This window comes from Orycteropus afer, unplaced genomic scaffold (genome assembly GCF_000298275.1).
Source record: "Orycteropus afer afer isolate SDZICR_OR568_19922 unplaced genomic scaffold, OryAfe1.0 scaffold00099, whole genome shotgun sequence".
Taxonomy (NCBI): domain Eukaryota; kingdom Metazoa; phylum Chordata; class Mammalia; order Tubulidentata; family Orycteropodidae; genus Orycteropus; species Orycteropus afer.
Genome location: NW_006921686.1, coordinates 1221138 through 1242598, shown reverse-complemented (window position 1 = coordinate 1242598; position 21461 = coordinate 1221138). Strand labels below are relative to the sequence as shown.

General features: G+C 50.9%; 1 protein-coding gene across 1 annotated transcript in view; it reads left to right on the top strand.

The window, feature by feature from the left end:
- The window catches only part of VRK3 (VRK serine/threonine kinase 3), a 42218-nt gene that overhangs the window by 9130 nt on the left and 11627 nt on the right, over window positions 1-21461 (top strand). Inside the window, exons 5-11 of the mRNA XM_042781270.1 lie at window positions 1352-1428; window positions 4680-4746; window positions 7738-7822; window positions 9651-9756; window positions 12372-12464; window positions 13644-13776; window positions 18823-18943. Coding sequence (XP_042637204.1) covers window positions 1352-1428; window positions 4680-4746; window positions 7738-7822; window positions 9651-9756; window positions 12372-12464; window positions 13644-13776; window positions 18823-18943 — 682 coding nt within the window. The remainder of the gene's footprint in view (window positions 1-1351; window positions 1429-4679; window positions 4747-7737; window positions 7823-9650; window positions 9757-12371; window positions 12465-13643; window positions 13777-18822; window positions 18944-21461) is intronic.

Genomic DNA, 21461 nt, shown 5'->3' with positions numbered 1-21461 from the left:
GAAGTAGATTGCCCAACCTTCCTTCCAAGGAGTGGCTGGTGGGTTTGAACTGCCAGCCTTCTGGTTAGCAGTCAAGTGCCTTAGGCACTATGCTGTCAGAGCTCCTGAACGTTTATTAATGAAGTCAGTGGTGGGTCCATGGTAGAATTCTCACCCTCCACGTGGGAGATGTGGGTTCAGTTCCTGTCCAGGGCATCTCATGCACAGCCATCCCCCATCTGTCCATGGAGGCTTGTGAGTGGCTGTGATGCCAAAGAGGTTGCAGTGGAGCTTCCAGACTAAGACCAGGAAGAAAGGCCTGGAGATAACGTATGTAGGCAAATGGGAATGCCTGGTGGGAGGGTTCCCCAAGACCACCCCCAGCTCAGTGACTCTCAGGACTTACCGTTTAGTTGAACACACACTTGTGATTTGCTACAGTGAAAGGATACAAAGCAAATTCAGCAAAGGAAAAAGGTGCGTGGAGCAAAGTCTGGGGGAAACCAGGAGCAAGCTCCCAGGATCCCTTCCTCGTGGAATCACATGGGATGATGTGTTTCATTCCCAAAGCAACAGATGGTGACAACGTGTGTGAAATATCCACCAGGGAAGCTCATTAGATACTCAGCACCCAGAGTGTTTTGTGGGGGCTGGCCACGTGAGACACCCTCTGTCTGGCACGTACCAAATTCCAGACTCCCACAAGGAAAGCAAGTGTTTGTCCAAACCGTCTAGGCACAGTGAGCCTCTGTTACCAGGCAGAGAATGGAGGGTACTTCCATCTCATGGGGCAAGACGGTTGCTCCAGCTCCCACGGTCGTGTCTGCGTTCCAGCCACCTTGCAAGCCAGGCTTTCAAAGGAGGTCAGCTATGTGAACGTACCTCTGTGTGGCTGAATATTGAGAAAGAAGCAGGGTAGGGCAGAAAAGGAGGAAGAAGCAGCAAGGCTGAGGGGAGTGGGTGGTTTAGAAAGAAGTTTGGTTGGAGGCTGAATATGAGGAGCAGGAAGAAGGAGAAGGTGAGAGAGAGGGAGAGAGACGGAGAAGGGGGGGGAAGGAGGGGAAGCAAAGGACCCCTGGGGAGGCAGGATGGCGAGGCAGGAAGGCGCAGACCTTGGCAGCCAAGGATGTGCTGGACCCTGGGGAGCTGGGGCTCTGCAGCCCCCCTCCATCCCAGGAAGTCGGCAGATGAGTGCTCCGGCCGCCCTGCAGGTGATCACCTCCCGGCTGCACCCATTTGTCTATTTGTATTGCTGGGCCTTTCTTCCTGGTCTGTCTGGGGGCTCTGTAACCATGCTTCCTTCTCAGGAAATTGGTGGAGAGAGCACCAGCCACCTGCACACAGTAACTTCACTGGCTCTGTTCTCCCACAGCTGAGCTCGTCTCTGTCCCTGCCTCGGCCTTCACCTGCCAGTCGAGTCCCCAGAAACAAAGATTCTCACTCAAACTAGTGAGTGGGCCTTGGGGGAAGGGGTGGGCAGTGCCAAGGGGAAAGTCTGGGGCTTTGGCAAACACACAGTCACCTCCAAGCCCCTTGAGGCCTGGGGCAGGTGGGAGCGTGTGGCCGGAGGTCAGGGCCCCTCGGCCTCTGGGATAGTTTCCTTGAGCTGCTGTTACCAAACTCCACAAACTGGGTGGCTTGAAACCCCAGAAATGGCTTGTCTCACAGTTTTGGAGGTTTGTTGTTAATGCTAATCACCATCAAGTCAGCGCCGACTCATGGCAATCTTATGTATAACAGAATGACACTGCCCGGTCTGGGGTATTGAACTGTGTCCCCAGAAAGTATGTGTTGTAATCCTGACCTCTGTGCCATCTGGGAATGGGTTGTCTTTGTTATGTTAATAAGGCAGGATTAGTGTAGGGTGTATCTTGAGTCAGTCTCTTTTGAGATATAAAGGAGATTAAACAAGGAAGAAAGAAGTGGGGATGGGGTAAGAGATGCCAGCCCTCTTTTTATTTCTAGGGGGTGAGAGCGAAGATCAGCCACAAAGAAGCTCAGAGACGAGGGCCCTCCCCCAGAGCCCACGGAGAGTCTTCCCCTGTCGCTGCTCCTCTGTCACTGTCCTTGGGTCCCATCGAGTCGTCTCCGACTCATAGCGACCCTGTGGACAACAGAACAAAACACTTCCGGTCCTCGCCAGCCTCACAATCCCTGCTATACCTGAATTATTTCTGAATTATCTTCAGCTTTAGTCTTCCTCTGGAGCTTCCTAAACTATGAGAAGCTAAATCTGGGTTTGTGGAGGCCCCTGTCTGTGGCATTCCGGTTGGGGCGGCACTTAGTGACTGAGACACCCCGCCTGTGCCGTCGTGAGCAGTGGTGTGCGTCCATGGGGTCATGGTGTCCGTCACCCGTGGAGGGCTCTCCCGTTCTCACTGGCCCTCTGCTTTACCAGCCACAATACCCTTTTCTAGCCATTGCTCTTTCCTAATAACACCCAAAGTGTGTGAGCCAGGGTCTCCCCGTCTTCTGGAGGGTGAGCGGCTGAACTCGGGGTGTCAGCAGGGCCAGTGTCTAGGGGTAGAGCCTTCCTCTGCTCTCCCTGCCTCTGGCAGCCAGACGTTCCTTGGCTTGTGCTGCGGCATCACTGCAGTCTCTGCCTCCGTCGTCACGTGTCTTTCCTCCGTGTGTCTCTGTGTCTCTCCTCCTCTGTTGTAAGGACACTAGTCATATTGGATTAGGACCCACTTTACTCTGGCATAACCTCATGGAAACTGACAACATCTGAGAGACCCTATATCCAAACAAGGTCTCATTCACAAGTAGCCAGGGTTCGGATTCAGTGTGTCTTTTAGGAAACACAGCCCACCACATACACCCCTAAGTGAAAACATTTTCTTCTCTTGTGTCTTTGGTGATTGCTTTGATGCTATTCTTCTGTCTTCTCTAAAAGCACTAATTATTTGTATGTTGTGTCTCCATTATCTCTCTTGCTTATCTGTAACTTCTTTGTCACTGTTCCATCTCTTTGTCTTTTCCTTTGCATTCTCAGGAACTTTTTAAGTTTTCTCCATGTCTTGGTCGTAGTTCCCTAGAGAACCAGAACCAGTGAGATATATTCACACAGAGAATGATTTACTTCCAGGGAGTGGCTCACAGAATGGGGGCATGGGGCTGGCAAGTTCCAAAATCAGTAGGATAAGTGGTGGCAGGTAGAAGCTTCTGCAGGCTTGCGTCCCAAGATCCACAGGTCAGGTGAAGAGTGCTGAATGGACCGGGGAGCCAGTTCTTCAGAATATCTGTAATCAAAGGCAGAACGCGCCCTAAGGAAACTCTTTGCGACTGAGTGAGTGATTATAGTCAGTCAGATTAGATTATGGCAGGTGATTACTAGTCTAGTCGGCAGACCACTGGGAACCACAGCCTAGCCAAGTAGACACACAAATTCACCACCACACTCCACATCACCCGTTCCATTTTTCTGCATTTTGTAGGCTTCTGATGAAGACAAGTATTACTTACAGTCTTTCCTTATCCAGCCCTCTTTATTTCTGACGCCTCTCAGCCAGTGGGCTCTTTTTCTTTCTGAATCCTCTGGCTCATGTAGTGGTTCGATAAACAAGGGGCCCAGTTTTCTGTGTTGTTGCTTCTGTGTCCTCTACCCATGACTTCCATCTCGTGGGCCAGGGTGGCTGCTGCAGCTCTCTCTGTCACGTCTGTATTGCAGCCACCTGGAACAGGAGAAGGAGAAGGGGAGACCCTGCCTCAGCCCTTCAGGGACATGACCTGCAAGTTGTCGGCTCACTTCCTGTCCTGGTTCTCTAGTGCTGCTATGACAGAAAAGCCACAAGTGGGAAGCTTTAAGAAACAAGTTTATTTTCTTACAGTTCAGGAGGCTGGGCGTCTGAAATCAGCACTGGCTCAAGGGCAGGGCTCGCACTGTGTCCCCCCCGGGGGGGGTCCTTATCTCATCAGCTTCTGTTCTTGTCTCCATGGTGATCTTCATGTGGCCTGGTTTCTGCTTCCTCACTTCCTTGCATCATCGTTCCTTTTATATCTCAAAGAGCCCTGGTGGCACAGTGGTTAAGTGTTCAGCTGCTAACCAGAAGGTTGGTGGTTCAAACTCACCAGCCACTCCACGGAAAAAAGATGTGGCAGTCTATTTCTGTCAGGATTACAGCTTTGGAAACCCTATGAGACAATTCTTCTCTGTCTTATAGGGTCACCATGAGTCAGAATTGACTCAAAAGCAATGATTATTTTTTTTTTTTATATATCAGAAGAGATTGACTCGACTCACACCCTACACTAATACCATCTCATTAACATAAGAAAGAAAACTCATTCCCAAATGGGATCATAACCACAGTTGTAGGGATTGAGATTTACAACAAATATTTGGGGGGGGGGGGGACACAATTCAATCCATAACATATCCCCATTGGCCAGAACTTGTCATGTGATCATACTCTGCTGCAAAGGAGCCTGGGAAATGTAGTTTTTCATCACTGGCTATGTGTCTAGGGCACACTTGTGGACCCTACCATAAAAGAAAGAAGGGAAGCCTGGGTACTGGGAAATAGCTCACAGTCTCTGATAATGTGTCTTATATAGCACCCTGGGGAGTTTGGGGATGTGGGCACTTGGCAAACCTGGGCATTGCAGCCTGCGCTAGGGAGGGACACACAGATAGTGATGCCCTGGGGCCTCTTTCTCAGAGTCCAGTAGTACAGCCTTCTCCCTCCTGTCCCCACCAGGACGCCAAGGATGGGCGCTTGTTCAACGAGCAGAGCTTTTTCCAGCGAGCCGCCAAGCCTCTGCAAGGTACTCTTCAGGGAAGTGGGCAGGGAGGCAGGTCAGCGTACATAGCTTCTCCCTGTGGTCGTGGGAAGGGAGGATCTCAAGCCCAGATTTGCACCCTGTCTGTGCCCAAATCCGGGCTCCTGTCTCTCCTCAGGCCTCTGGCGTCTGAGGACAGACAATGCATGCTGTCTGTTTTTTGTTTTGTATCCTGGTGAAAGTAGACACAGCCGAAATTTGCCAGCACAATAGCTTCCACACTGACAATCCAGTGATGTTGATGACGCTTGTCTTGTTGTGGCACCATCCTCATTATCCTTCTCCAAAACAGTCCACCGCTATGAACATGAACCAAAACGCCCTCCCTCCCGCACCCTCCCTCCTTGGAACCATCAGTAGTCTTTGGTTTCTGTATATTCACTTATTTCACGTCAGTGAGATCACACAGTATTTGTCCTCTGCAACTGACCTGCTTTGCTCAGCGGGTTTTCAGTGTTCATGCTGTGGCATCGGTCCTTCATCTTCCTTGATGACTAAGTAATCCTCCATTGGATGGATGAACTGTACTTGTTTATCTGTTCTTCTGTTGATGGACATTTTGGTTGTTTCCACTTTGAACTAGTTCTTGACAGTCAGGCATTACATCTTCAGGAATGTGGCAAGCCAGTAGTTACCCCAGCCATGTTTAAAAATGAGCTGTGTGTGCAGCCAAGCCCCTTATGAGACTGACTTGCTTGGTTTTGAGGTTTAGGATTACGGTTTCATGGCAGGTCCTATTAATTGGCCTACTAACTTGTTTAGTGCTTCTGTTCTACCTCATATATGTAGCACCTGGAGTCTTCAAAGCTTGAAAGTGGTCGTCCAAGGCATATGGTTGCTTTCTGTTTGCCAGAGGAAGAGGAGTCAGGAATAAACCAAAACCAACCAAACGCACTGTCATTCAGTCAATTCCAACTTATAGTGACCCCCATTGGGTTTCCAAGGCAGTAAATCATCACAGAAGTAGATTGTCCCATCTTCCTTCCTTCTACAGAGCGGCTGGTGGGTTTGAACCACCAACCTTCTGGTTTACCAGTCAAATGCCTTAGGCACTGTGCCACCAGAGCTCCTTAGAGTCAGGAGTAGGAGGAGAAAGGGAATATGTGGCTAACTGCCTCCATGAACAACTGTCTGCCTTGCTGTGACACATAGAACTGGGCGGTACCTGGCTGCCATTACTGCACATTTAATCAAAGATTCTCTAGAAGAATCCTGACCAAAAGGGGGGAAATGTAGAACAGAATTTCAAATTCTCATGGATTTAAGACTTTCCGGAGCCATGGAAGCTAGATGAATCCCTGAAACTATTGCCCTGAGACAATCTTTAAACCTTAAACCAAAAATATTCCTGATGTTTTAAAACTAAACAATAGTTTAACTTAACTAGTAAAAAAAAAGTCTGCTTTGAGCATTATACTCATTTAAGAACTATCTGTACGGATCATATTGAAACAGCAACTTGAAAGATTAGACAGGAAACTTAGAGGGCACTGAATTTGCATTTGTGGGGGAGGGACAACTCAAGGAGGGTGAGAATGGTTACACAACTTGAGGAATGCAACTGGTGTCCACAGAGAAGCTGTTGAATTGGGGTATGTTTTGCTGTGCGTATTCTCAGCAAAAGCAAGAGAATAGTGAAAATTTTTGAATAAGAAAAAGACCACAAAAAATTAAACTGTGACTTTGCAAGCAATCAAATAAATTACATTAAAAACAAAGACAATGCATTCTCAAACTCATCGTGTCCTGATTATTTTAATACATTTTCCCTTACCTGTGCTCTGAGATAGTTTCATTCATTCTGTTTATTTTATTTGTTGCTGTTGTTATTGGGGGCCATGGAGTGATTCTGACTCCTAGAGACCCCGCGGGACCAAGCAAAATGACCCCATAGGGTTGACTGGGCTGTGATCGTTACAGCCACTGCGTGGGTTCAGACCACCAACCTGCTAGTCAGCAGCTTAGCCATTGCACCGCCTGGGTTCCTCATTGATGTGGTGGAAACACTGCATAAAAGTGGGCTCATGGGCTGCTTGTCCCAGCTGCACAGTCAGTGGTGTCACATCGGGAGCCTGAGATTAGCCTTGGTGGGGAGCCTTTAGACCCCTCTGGGTGGCGCTGTTGGTGGTCAGCGGTTTGACCCTGCCGAGCAGCAGCATGGGGAAGGCCTTGGGTACCGGCTTCTGTAATGATTCCCGCCGAGAACACCCTGCGTAGCAGCGCGGTTCCCCTCTGTCACAGTGGGGCCACTGTGAGTTGGGATCACTTGATGGCAAGGTGGGTTTTTTGGATGTGTGTGGGGGTGTTTACACCATGGAAACTGGCAGACGCTGCCCACCAGGGCCGTTCTTCCCTCGACAGCCGGTTGCTAACCTTTTGCCAGGATGCCCCGGCTCTGTACCATCCACCGGGTTCGTGGAAGGTGCGCAGATCAAACTCTCATGAATGTCGTGGCCAAAATCAAATCAAACCCATGGGCATTAAGTTGATTATGACTCCTAGCAAGCCTATAGCACAGAGTAGAACTGCCCCATAGGGTTTCCAGGCTGCCTTTCTCCAGCGGTGCGGCTGGTGGGTTCAAACCACTGACCTTCTGGTTAGCAGCCGAATGCCTTAACCACCGTGCCACCAGGGCTCCTTGCCATGGCCAGGGTGGACCGTTACTGATCCGATTAGTTGTGCATGTGAGCTCAGGCATTCTCCACTGCTCTTGTCCCTCCCGCTCCAGATTTGCTATACTTTCTCAGACATCACCCATGCTCACCCCATCACCTGCAGACATGGGTTACAGACAATTCAAAGGTCACCCACTCTCTCCTGTGCCACCCTCTGCTCACGGTCACCCACCCATAAAGAGGTAGTCTCCCACCAGGAGACGGAGGGCTGGGGCGGGGCCGGGGCTGGGTGCTCACTGCTTCTGGCTGCTGTGCTCCAGGGGCAGCTGGGCCCTAACCCCTCAAGCCCCTCCTCCCACAGTGAACAAGTGGAAGAAGCTGTACTCCACCCCCCTCCTGGCCGTCCCCACCTGCTTCGGCTTTGGCGTCCACCAGGACAAGTACAGGTGAGCTGCCCCTCGCCACCCACCTCTCTGTGCCCTGTCCCCTCGCTGCCCTGTGCCCTGCGTGGCTCGGACCCCAGAGCCGCTGCCCAGTCAGTGTCTTCCCTCCTCCCGCCGGGTGGGAGCCAGGTTGGGCCCGGCTGCCTGTGTTTCTTCCTGCTGCTGTAACACAGATGCCACAGCAGGAAGCTTTAACAAACGGAGGTTAGTTGTTCTCACCGTCTAGGAGGCAGAAGTTGGGCAGCCTACTTCCATAGTGATACCGCCTCGGAAACCCAAGGAGGGGTCTCTATGAGTCGGTCCGACTCGAGGGCACAGAACAACAACAGGAGGCCGGAACTTGGTGTCAGCTTCAGGGCCAGGCCCTCTGTCCGCTCTGGGGACATCCTGGCTCTTCAGCGTCGCACTTCCTTGATCGTCGTCACATGGCATCACTCTTCTCCATCTGTGCTTCCTTGTCCCTAACCCCCTCCTCTTATACCTCAGACATGATTGGTTTAAGACACACCCTACACTGTCAGGCCTCACTAACGGAACAGAGAAAGCCCTCCACATGGGATTGCAGCCGGGAGTGCTGTGTGTCTGAGACTCGATTCCAGTTCGTGGCAGCCCCACAGGACACACAGCTGCTCCGTAGTTCTCTAGGCTGTGATCTTCACGGGGTAGATGGCCAGCTCTGTCTTCCGTGGGGCTGCGGGCAGATCCAAATGCTGACGTTCAGTTCCCAGCAGACCAGCGCTTAACCCCTGCGCCACCAGGGCTCCTCTCCCTGAGTAGAGGGATGTCTCTGTTGCACAGCTCCTGCTTGCCCCCTGTTGCTGTCGTTAGGTGCCGTCAAGCTGGCACCGTCTCATAGCGAACGAAACACTGCTCGGTCCTGCCAGCCTCACAGTCCTTGCCATACCTGAGCCCATCTGCCGAAAGTTTTCAGGTTCTATATCAGCGTCTCACGCTATTCCTAAGGTTTTCACTGGCCAGTTCTTTGAGGAGTGGATGGTCCCTTCCTTCTTCCCAGTCTGTCTTAGTCTGGAAGCTCCAGTGAAACTTGTCGACCACGGGTGACCCTGCTGGTATTTGAAATACCAAAAGACCAATGGCCTAGCCTCCAGCCTCACAGAAACATGCAAGCCACCACGATGTGACACATTATCAGATGAGTAGTGCACTTGCCCTTTAATGTCACATTAATCTGACCACTTTGAAGCAGGTGGCCCAAACCCTACGCACCACAAACTTGTCACAGCCACCTTCACTGGCTGCACATGCAGCTTCCAAATCATTGACAAGACCAGGCCTTTTCTTGAACTAAAGCAAAAGCCAAACCCACTGCCCTGGAGTCGATTGGGACTCACAGCGCCCCTGGAGGACAGAGTGGAATTACCCCACAGGGTTTCCAAGGCTGTCAATCTTCACAGAAGCAAAGCCCAAACCACACCCACTGCCGTGGAGTCGATTCCTCCTTGCAGCGCCCCTAGAGGACAGAGTGTACTGCCCAGAGGGTTTCCAAAGCTGTTAGTCTTTACGGAAGCAGGCTGTCTCATCTTTCTCCATGGAGTTCAAACCACCACCATTTCAGTTAGCAGCTGAGCACTTACCCACTGCACCACCAGGGCTCTTCCAAAATCACAGGTCTGGGGTTAGGATTTACAACACATATTTTGGGGAACAAATTCAACCCCTGACACCAGCTAACCTGGGCCTTCCTCATGCCACCTGGGACTAGAACCCTCGAGCCGCCAGAGAAGTCTGTGTTTCTCCCCTTCTCTGTTCTTTCCTTCTGCCCCGAGGGGCTCCCCCGAGCCCTGCCTGATTCAGGCCTCCTGTTCTCCAGGTTCATGGTGCTCCCCATGCTGGGGAGGAGCCTCCAGTCGGCCCTGGACAACCACCCAAAGCACATCATGCCAGAGAGGTCCGTGTTCCAGGTGGCCTGCCGGCTGGTACGTACACACCCACTCTGCTCGCCCACCAGGCACAGCGCTGCGATCCCAGTCTCTGTGTTGATTCACTGACACGGTTCTTGGTGCTCACTGAGTACACGTGGAGGACGACCTAGGGTCCTACCTGAGTAAGTGCTGCTGCTGTTGTTACTTGACGTCAAGTGATTCTGACCCATAGCAACCCCGTGTTACAGAGTGGAACTGCACCACAGGGTTTCCCAGGCTGTCAGTCTTTATAGAAGCAAAGCCCAAACTACACCCACTGCCATGGAGTCAATTCTGACAGCACCCCTAGAGGGCAGAGTGGAACTGCTCCACAGGGTTTCCCAGGCTGTCAATCTTCACAGAAGCAAAGCCCAAAGCACACCCACTGCCGTGGAGTAGATTCTGACTCACAGCGCCCCTAGAGGACAGAGTGGAACTGCCCCACAGGGTTTCCCAGGCTGTCAATCTTTACAGAAGCAAAGCTCAAACCACACCCACTGCCTGGAGTCGATTCTGACTCACAGCGCCCCTAGAGGACAGAGCAGAACTGCACCACAGGGTCTCCAAGGCTGTCAGTCTTCACAGAAGTGGGTTGCCTCATCTTTCTCCCAGGGGGTGGCTGGTGGGTTCAAACTGCTGACCTTTCAGTTAGCAGCCAAGCACTTACCCACTGTGCCACCAGGGCTCCTTTATCTAGTGCTGGTGTGACAGAAACACCACAAACAGGTGGCTGTAATGAGTAGATGTTCATTTTCTCGCAGTGCAGGAGGCTGGAAGTCGGAATTCAGGGTGCCGGCTCTAGGGGAAGGCTTCCTCCGTTGGCCGTGGGGGAAGGTCCTGGTCTCTCCTCAACTTCTGTCCCCTGGTCCCTTGTGACGTGCACCTTCTCCTGTCTGTGCTCTCTTCGATGTGCCTGCCGTCGGGTGCTGTGCCGTCGGTCCTGACAGCCCCGTCTGACAGTGCAACTGCCCCAGAGGGTTTTCTTGACTGAACTCCTTGTGGGTGGAGCTGATTGCCAGGTCTTTCTTGGGCAGCACCACTGGGAGGGTTGGACCCACCAACCCTTCCGTGAGCCACCGAGGGCTTTACCAGGAGCACCTTTTCTGTGCCATTCTGGTCTTTCTGTCTCAAAGGTGATTGCCTTAAGTAAGACACACCCTTCGCTGGTATGGCCCCATTAACATAAAGCCTCATTCGTTAGTGAGATCACACCCACAGGTGTAGACATTCAGGATTTACAACTTCTGTTCTCGGGCTGGGCTGGCTTAGTGCCTAAGGCATTTGACTGCTAACCAGAAGACCAGTGGTTCAAACCCACCAGCCACTCCGTGGAAGGATGACTGGACAATCTACTTCCGTAGAGATATCGCCTCAGAAATCCCAGGAGGGATCGCTCTGAGTCAGAATCGACTCAAAGCTGTGAGTTTGATTTTTCTGAGTCATTTTGGGGGAAAGTCAATGGGAGTCAGTATGAGTTGGAATTGATTCGAGGGCAGCAAGTTTATTCTTGAGGACACCCAATGGGGGTCACTCTGAATCGGAATTGACTCGATAGCAGTGGGGTGGGTTGGGTTTTTATCCTTGAGGAAAGGAACTCTAGTGGCGCAGCGGTTAAGCATTTGGCTGCTGACGAAAAGGTTGGCAGTTTGAACCCACTAGCTAGCTACCCCACTGGAAGAAGATGAGGCAGTCTGCATCTGTGAAGATGACAGCCTTGGAGACCCTCTGGGGCAGTTATACTCTATCCTGCTGTGTCGCTGTGAGTTGGAATTGACTTGACAGGGTTTTTAATTTGGGGGGACACAGCAAGGCTGTTACAGCTGCCATGTTGGAGGTGGTGGCTTGGGCCTTGGTGGGAGCCATGCAGATGTCACAGGGCAGGGATGAAATGTACCAGGGATGTACTGGCTGTGGGCTTGGGGAAGAGGGAGGGAACAGAAGTGACTTCTGGCTGAACGAGGTGTGAGCTCACACCGACAAGTGAGACAAGGAGAAGAGCAAGTTTGGAAGGGAAAGCCTAGAATCCTGACTTGAATGTACGAGGTTCAGCATTACTTTATGAGGTTCAGGTGGAGACGACAGTAAGGCAGTTCAATACATAGAGATCCTGGTGGTACCAATGGCTGGGCACTTGACTGTTAGCGGAAAGGTTGGCAGTTCAAACCCACCCAGAGGCATCTCGGAAAACATGCCTGATGATCTGCTTCCAGGAGGTGGTGGCCTTGAAACCCTAACAGGACAGCTGTGCTCTGTACACTCGGGGTCTCCATGAGTCAGAGTCAATTCAGTACCAACTAATAATGAGTCCAGCGGATGAGCGTGGAGCTCAGTGGGCAGGTCAGAGCAGGAGACACAAATGTAAATTACTGAGCTAAGTCTATTTCTGCTCGTGGGGTGGGTTTGGGGGCAGCCGAGGACACGGCTCCTGTTTGCCACCAACTGAGAGATACAGGGGGTGATAGAAAACCAAGCAGGAGGCTTAGTGCTGTCACACGGGCCTTCCTGATGCTTCACCAAGAATGAGGCCGACTTCCCTCCCAGTTCCAGGCGGTGCCGCGCGACCCCGGGCTGACGGTGGAGCTTTGTGTTAGGCTTGCTTCTCACGGGGACGTGTCCTCCCTTTCCCCCAGCTGGATGCCCTGGAGTACCTCCATGAGAATGAGTACGTCCATGGAAACGTGACAGCTGAGAACGTCTTTGTGAACCCAGAAGACCAGACCCAGGTAGATGCCAAGTCCTCCCCCAGGACCCTGGGCTCAGATGCCCACCTGTCCTAAGCCTCGACTTACGTCCCCGTGTTTGTTGCAGACAAAGAATTCCTATCCATCATATATAAAGAGCACCTTCGAATAAATTTTAAAAATAAGCAACTTAATTTAAAAAAGAAAAATAGGAAAAAAGCTGTTTGTAGAAAAAGAAACGCACAAGTTAGTAAAAAAATATATATATGAAAAGTTGCTCATTCAGCATAATAATCATGGAAATACAAAAAGAAGTGAAATTGGATGGGCAAAATTAAGAAAAATGCTATTAGTTGTTGGCAATGCTGTAAGAAAACAGGCACTCTTTATACACTGCTGATGTAAGTGTAAATTGAGTAATTTGGCAATAGCAATCAGAATTTTAAATGCATCTGTTTTTTGGCCCACAAGTTCCTCTTTTAGGAATTTATTCTAGCTATATATTCATAGCTCTCACTGCTATCAAATCAATTCAGACTCATAGCAACCCCTCCTTGGGTTTCTGAGGCAATATCTCTACAGAAGTAGATTGCCCCATCTTCCTTCCAAAGAGTGGCTGGTGGGTTTGAACCGCCAGCCTTCTGGTTAGCAGTCAAGTGCCTTAGGCACTAAGCTACCAGAGCTCCCCCTCTGGCAGGTAAACACTTGAATTTCTGTGTTGAGCTCAGTGAAACCTCCAAACCCGCCGGGTGGGGACTGTCACTGTTGTACAGACAGGGACTGTCAGGGCCCAGAGATGTTTCCTCACTTGTGGCTGTGCAGCCACTAAAATGTAGAGCAGTCCCCGGATGGCACAAATGGTTAAGTGCTTGGCTAGTAACGAAAGGTTGGTGGTTTGAACCCACCAGAGGTGCCTTGGAAGACAGGACTGGCGGTCCACTTCCTAAAGTCCCAGCCTGGAGAACCCTCGGGGGGCTCTACTCTCACAGACGGGCTCCCATGAGTCAGGATCGACCAGACGGCAGTCATCAATGCCAGTGACGCTGTGGATGACTTCTGGATGGTGATTTTGGGCCGTGATGGGGATGGTTCCCCCTCTACTGTAAAAATAACGTCGTCTGTCCTGGACGAGTTGTTTGAGATTGTGTCCATGATTGAAGTCTGTGGCCCTGGAGTCCCAGATGGAGCTGCAAACAGTACGGCTTCTCCCCCTGTCCACAGGTGACCCTGGTGGGCTATGGCTTCACCTTCCGCTACTCTCCAGGCGGCAAGCACGTGGCCTACGTGGAAGGCAGCAGGAGCCCACACGAGGGGGACCTTGAGTTCATTAGCATGGACCTCCACAAGGGATGCGGTAAGAGCCAGAGGTCGGGCCCACGGAGGCATGCTCCTCACTCAGACAGCACTCGGGGTCCACAGGGGTCCCCGAGAGGCACATAGCTGATGCGCCCAGCTGCTAACCAAGAGGGGGGCGGGTCAGGTCTGTGCAGAAGTGCCTTGGAAAAAGGCCCGGCACTCTGCTTTAGAAAACGAGCCACTGAGAACGCTGTGGGGCACAGCTCTAATCACACACGCTGGGTCACCATGAGTGGGAGATGACTCAAGGGCTGAAAAAAGAGAAGAAAAAAGGCGGAGAGGGGTCAAGGTCATGGTCAGCGGATGACCAGACACAAGTAAGACTGTTGGTCCCTGAGGGCTGTTAGAGCAAAATGTTACAAATGGTAACTGATGACAGAAACGTGTCATCTCACGGTTCTGGAGGCTGGGGGCCCAGGGTCAGCAGGCCACACGCTCTCTGAAGGCTCTAGGGGAAGGTCCTCCTGGCTTCTGGTCGCCCCAGACGTTCCTTTGCTTGTAGCTGTGTCTTCACGTGGCCATTCCTTCTGTCTGTCTCTCCGTGTGTCCTTCCATCTTTTATAAAGACACCACTCGTGCTGAATAAGGCCCTCTTCAACCCCATTCTGACCTCATATTAACTTAACTGGTAGCATCTTCAAAGAGCCTGTTTCCACACAAGGTCACCTTGTTCACAGGTACTGGGGTTGGGACTCAGCCTCTTTTTAAGGAGTCCCTCGGTGGCACAGGTGGTCGTTCGGGTTATGTGTCAACTTGGCTGGGCCCAGTTAAGTGGCTGGGCAGTTGGATGTAGTATTCCCCATGATGACACTGGTATTCAGCTCCATGGTGGAATCTACTGGGAGCAGCTGAGTAGCTGCCTTTGGGATGTGGGATGAAGGCAGCACATACTGCCTTCCTGTATGTAAGGAGACGTCTTGAGGAATACGTAAGGAGATGTCTTGAGGAATATGTAAGGAGACGTCTTGAGGAATGGTCTCTAGCTTATGGCATGCTTGAACCCTGCATGTAGTTGAGTCATTGTTCAGCAGCCTGCCATGCTCTGCCGACCTTGGGACTTTCGATGGACTTGAATTAATGGCCTGCCATGTGGGTTGGTAACTTCGGGACTGTGCCTTGTTACTTGTCAGCCTTGAGCTTGTCAGTCTCAGCAGCCAGCAGCTGAGTGAAGAAAAGCCTCCAGTTTCAGTGGGCTGGGAGCAGGAGGCAGAGCTGAAACCCAAGGTCGAGGGCCTTTCACCCAGGCCCGAGAGCCTGGCACTTTGAACTCGGACTTAAAGCCTCCAAAGTGTAAGAGAATAAACTCCTGTTTGTTAAAGCCGCCCCCCCTTTTGTGGTATGTATGGCTGTCAGAGTGGTACTAGGTAACCAAAACAGCACAGATGGTTAAGCGCTCTGCTGCTAACTGAAAGGTCAGCAGTTCGAACCCACCAGCCATTCCATGGGAGGAATATGTGGCAATCTGCTTCCATAAACTTTACAGCCTTGGAAACCCTGTGGGCAGTTCTACTCTGTCCTCTAGGGGCGCTGTGAGTCGGAATCAACTCTGGCAGTGGGTTTGGTTTGGGATTTACTTCCGTAAAGATCGACAGCCTTGGAAGCCCGTGGACAGTTCTACTGTGTCCTCTAGGGGTGCTGTGAATCGGAATTGAGTCCGTGGCAGTGGGTTGGTTTGGAGGGCCCAGCAGTTCAGCACCGTGGACAGCGAGTAGCTGGCCGCAAAGGGACGTTCTACAGGTCAGAGGTGGGGATGCAGGATCTGGGGTGGACTTGGAGGATGAGAGCTGCCCAGGGGCCACCTGGAGGGGCTGTTAAGGTGGCGGTCGACTCTCCGTGTCCGGAGGACGGGAAGGAAGGCAGAGTTGGAGGCTCTTGAGCTGTCAGCGGATGCCCCTGGGAACAAATGCGGTTACCCAGGGGGAGAGCGTGGGCTGGGGAACGGGCTCAGGGCAGGCGGGTTCCTTGAGGAGCTCTCAGCCCCACTCCTCAGATCTCTTTAGCTCACAACCTTTGCTTTTCTCATCATGTATTTCATGGTAACGCCGCTCTGCTTCCCAAACCTGCCTGTTGACTTCAGCAAAGTGGTCGACGTTTGGGTCTGTTGGCCAGCAACGGAAACACCTGCTTTGCTTTAGAAAATTAAATTCAGCCCCTTGGGAAAAACATTTTAAGCTTTTAGAAAGTTGTCCCAAATTCAAACCTGGAGGTAAGGATGGTCACAGGACCGGTAATGATTCTTTTATCTGTAAAATCTACCTGGTTAGGAATATTTCAGCTTCTTTAGGGAGCCTAAGTTCCTGACTCAAGGAGCTCTGGTGGTGTAGTGCCTAAGGCATTTGACTGCTAGCAGAAGGTTGGTGGTTCAAACCCACCAGCCACTCCACAGAAAGAAAACAGAGCAATCTACTTCTATAAAGATTTACCACCTCAGAAACCCAAAGGAGGCCACTGCGAGTCCGAATTGACTGGATGGCAGTGAGTGTTGTTTTGTTTTGTTTTTTTTTGCAAGTTCCTGACTTAACAAATACATATATTCATTGTGTGGAAATGCCAATTTATGTAGAAAAGTCAAAGAACATGATGTGCTGGTAATTGATGATTCTGGCAATGAACTTAGCACACTCAGCACAGTCGATGAAGTGCCTGCTTTTCATGACAGTGTTCAAACCGGGCGGCCACCACAGCACATACTCTCTCCTGACTTGGAGGCACAGCCGAGTGTTTTCCTCCCGCCAGTGAGCCCCCCCGAGAATCAGCTGTCACTGCTCAGTGTTCAGGACCTGGCAGGTTGGCCTGAAACTATCTGATCTCTGTTGAATAAACCTGATCAAAAGGAGGGAAATACAGAACAGAATTTATAATTCTCCCGGAATCCAGACTTTCTGGAGCCATGGAGGCTGGGTGAACCCCTAAAACTATTGCCCTCCAGGTAGTCTTTAAATCTTAAACGAAAAATATCCCTGAAATCATCTTAAAACCAAAACATTGTTTAACTTCACTGGTAAGGATTGTCTGCCTTGAGCACTGTGCTGTCTGAAGAACTATCTGTAAGGGATCAAAGTGACACCGCAACTCAGAAAGTCAGATGGGAAACTGAGGGGACAGTGAGTTATGTTCACGGGGGAGGAACAACTCAGGAAAGGAGGGTGAGAATGGCCGCACAACTCGAAGGATGTCACCGATGTCCCTGAATGGGGAAATGGGAACTGGGGTGTGAGCTACTGTGTGTATTCTCAACAACAACACAAGACCAATAAATTGCTTAAAAAAAACAAAACACTGATCTCACACTGAGATAGCCATTTGTTGACTTCTCATCTGTATTTTCTGCCCCAAACCCTGGTCAGACTGAGCGGAGAGGAGCTGTCCATGTGGTCAGACTGGGTGGAGGTGAGCCGTCTGCCTGGTAGACTGGACAGGAGCCATCCACCTGGTCAGACGGGGTGGACAGGAGCCGTTCGTCCACCTGGTCAGACGGGGTGGACAGGAGCCGTCTGTCCACCTGGTCGCTCCCGCTGTTGAGACGTCAGGACTGACAGCTGTGCGCTGGGTGGTGACTCAGCCCATGCTTCCTCCACCCTCCCTTCATCTGTTTGTCGCTCCCCAAGTGCACAGGGTGGCTCAGGCCTCCCGCCTCAACCACAGGCGGGAAAGCAGCTCCGGGCCTAGCTCTGGTGAGGCGGGTCTGTGACACCATCTTTTTTATTTTTTAATATCTCACTGTGTCTTCAGTGAAGGTTTACACAGTTTAGGTTCCCATTCAACAGTTTCCACACACAGTTGTTCAGCAACATGGGTCATGTTCTTCACAATCCGTGAGCATTCTTGTGATTGCCGGTCTGGTGGCTCATGGGAGTCAGTGTTGTGACCAGGGGGCTGGAGGGAGACAGAGACCCTCTTGTCTCTGTCTTAGGCATCTAGTGCTGCTGTAACAGAAACAGCACAGGTGAATGGCTTTAACAAACGTGATCTTCTCACAGTTGAGGCTGGAAGTTCACATTCAGGGCACTGGCTATGGGGAAGGCTGTTTTCTCTCTGTGGGCTCCGAGGGGAGAGCTTTGTCTCAGCCGCACAGCCCGGAGTCGTTCGGCTCCTTGGTGTCTCCAGGCGACGTCTTGCCCTGGCTTTGCGGGCTTCTCGCTGTGTCTACTCTGCTCTTTATGTCTCTCCAAAGTCACTGGGTTTAAGACATACCCACCTGGATATGGCCTCATTGACGTAACCAAACCCTACTCCCAAATGGGATGGCATCCACGGTGTACTAAAACCAAACCCGCTGCCGTTGGGTCAGTTTCTACTGTGTAGCTACCCTGCAGGACCGAGCAGAACCACCCCATTGGATTTCCTGGGCTGTAAATCTTTACAGACACAGACTGCTACAGCTCTCTCCTGCGGAGCAACTGATGGGTTCAAACTGCCAACCCTGCAGTTAGCAGCCTAGCACTAACGTGACTCCTGTGCAGCCAGGGCTCCAGCCACAGTTATGAAAGTCATGAATCCAGCACACACTTGGAGGAGACACAGAACAGCCAAGGGCTGGAACCTAACCGACTCCTTGTCTGGGTTTGTGAAACAAGGGACTGGGCCTGGCACAAGTCCCTGGGGGCTCGATGAAGAGGGAATGTGTGAATGAAGGGATGGAGTGTGAGCAAAGGGAGGGCAGGGAGAGTGAGCAGGAGTAACTGAGACAAGACCCAAGATTGTGGTTGGGTACCATCAAGTCAATTCTAACTCACAGTGGCCCCATGTGACAGGGCAGGACTGCCCCATAGGGTTTCCTGGGCAGTAATCTTTAGGGAGCAGACGGCCAGGTCTTCCTCCTGAGGAGCTGCTGGGTGGGTTCGAACCACCAACCTTTCAGTTAGCAGCAGATTGCTTCACCATTTCACCATCAGGGTGAATGGAAAATAAAAGGATGGATGAGACAGTCCATGTGTTTGGATGTGAGGTGTGAGTGCATGGTTGAGAGACAGACAGAGTCCAGGGGATACAGATCTGCCCGTGAGCGGAGCAGCTGACTAAACTACTTCCCCTCCCCCCTCAGGGCCCTCCCGCCGCAGCGACCTCCAGACCTTGGGCTACTGCATGCTCAAGTGGCTCTACGGGTGCCTGCCGTGGACAAACTGCCTCCCCAACACTGACAACATCATGAAGCTGAAGGAGAAGTGAGTCTAGGGGTAGCAGGTGGGGCAGAAGCTCGGATCCAGACAAGGAGCAGGGAGGAGGGGCTGGTGGCCCGCGGACATGTGCTGTGCCATCCAGTCCTGTGGACGAGGGCGTGGGCTCCAGGCCGAGCCCTTGATCCCAGCAAGGTAGTGGGTGAGTGACTCAGTGCCCTCCTGAGAGGGTTCTATCAGCACCCACCTCCTGGGGTGCAGGAGGATCAGGGAGTCAGGCATGCACGGCCCTTAGCTCAGAGTCAGGCCCAGGGGGGATGCTTCCCGGGCAGAGGACACCAGGACTCATAGTCCTGGCAGGCGAGGGCGCAGGCATGGCAGGCCCCAGCCCTGCTCAGCTGGCACCACCAGCCACTCCATGTCCATGCTCCAGACAGGTCAATGGCATCTTTGTCTGGGTTCTCTAGGGGGTGCCAAACCAGTGAAATGTACGTACATGACTTACGTCAGGGTCCCATTCCGTCAACTCCGTGGTCAGTCAGTTCTGACCTAAGTCAAATACTTCCTTTGTTTTTTCTTCATTGAATATTGCCTTTTATTATCATTTTTTTTTTCATTCTTGTTGCCTTTATAAATCAAGTATTTGTGGGAGTTGGAAACATTACATATAATCTTAACAGATGTTTTAATACATACCAAGCCCATTGCTGTCAAGCAGATTCCAACTCACGGTGCCCCTAACGGACAGAGCGGAACTGCCCCACAGGGTTTCCAAGGTTGTAATCTTTACCCAAGCAAAGCCCAAACCAAACCCACTGCCTCGGATTTGATTCCGACTCACAGCGCCCCTACAGGACAGAGTGGAACTGCCCCAGAAGGTTTCCAAGGCTGTCAGTCTTTACAGAAGCCCACTGCCTCATCTTTCTTCTGCAGAGCAGCTGGTGGTTTTCAAACAGCAACCATTAGGTTAACAGCCAAGCACTTTAACCAATGTGCCACTAAGTCTTTATTTTAATATATAAATCCATACATAAAAAATGCACAAATCATAAAAATTTATTCCAATGAAGAAGAGTTGCATGACATCAGCATTTTGTCCGCTACAGTGATAACTCCACTTGTGGAAGGTTCTAGATCATCCCTGGGAAGGGGAGTGGCGTTTCTTGTCAGAATTAGAACTGTCTATAGGATCCTTTTCTTTTTCTGTCATGTATTTCATGGTTAATGCCGCTCTGCTTCCCAAACCTGCCTGTTGACTTCAGCAAAGTGGTTGACGTTTGGGTCTGTTTGCCAGCAACTGGAGCACCTGCTTTCCTTTAGAAAATTAAATCCACATGGCAAACAGTAAATCATGACATTGGACATCTGAGAATGATGACATCAGCAAACTACACACTGCAGCTTTGTATGTGGTCTGTGTGTATATATACATGTGGTTGATACTTTCGAGTTGTGGTGCTGGCGAAGAATGCTGAAAGTACCACGGGCTGCCAGAAGACAAGAAATCTGTCCTGGAGGAAGTGCAGCCAGAATGCTCCTTGGAAGTGAGAACGGCCAGACTTCGTCTCACCTACTTTGGTCATGTTGTCAGAAGCGACCATTCTCTGGGGAAAGATATCCTGCTTGGTAAACTGAGGATCAGTGAAAGAGGGGAAGGCCGTCAACGACATGGAATGACACCGTGGCTGCAGCAATGAGTTCAAGTATAGCAAGGATTGTAAGGCTGGTGCAGGACCAGGCAGTGTTTCATTCTGTTGTCCACAGGGTTGCTATGCGTCAGAGCTGACTCAGTGGCACCTAACAACAGCATACGTCGCTAATGATAAAACCAAGCGACTCCTCCTTGGGTTTCCAAGGTAGTATCTCTACAGACGTAGATTGCCCAGTCTTCCTTCTGAGGAGTGGCTGCTGGGTCTGAACAGCCAGCCTTCTGGTTAGCAGTCAGATGCCTTAGGCACTATGCCACCAGAGTTCCTATTGCTAATGCTAAGATGTACAAAAAAAAAAAAAAAGATGGTCATAAATGCATCTCATCATAATTCAAATACAGGCAGTCTCCAGATTATGAACATGTTCCATTCCTGAGTCTGTCTTTAAGTCAAATTTGTGTGGAACTCAGAACAGTTACCTCTTTTCAAACATCAGTTAGTCAGATGTTTGTCTTAGTATATAGCGTGCCTTTCTCTGCGTAAAAAACATTGAAAAAACACTTCCATATATGCCAAAACATCTTTAACATAATAATACAGGAATAGCAGTAACAACATCCATTTGTTATTAGGAACCATTGCGTGTACCTGAGATTTTTCATATCATAGGCTTTAAGAGGTTGGTCCATAACCACGTGTTCTACGTAAGTTGGATGTTCATAACCCGGGATCTGCCTGTATGTTGAAGTTGGGGACTAACTATAGACTAAAACCTGGGAAAGCTGAAACCCGTGTGCGGTAGATAGCTGTCAGAGATGGAAAATGCAGATTTTTTTCCACAAATAGAGGGTGGTCTAGTGGTGTACTCGTTAAGGCATTTGGCTGCTAACCAAAAGGTCAGTGGTTTGAACCCACCA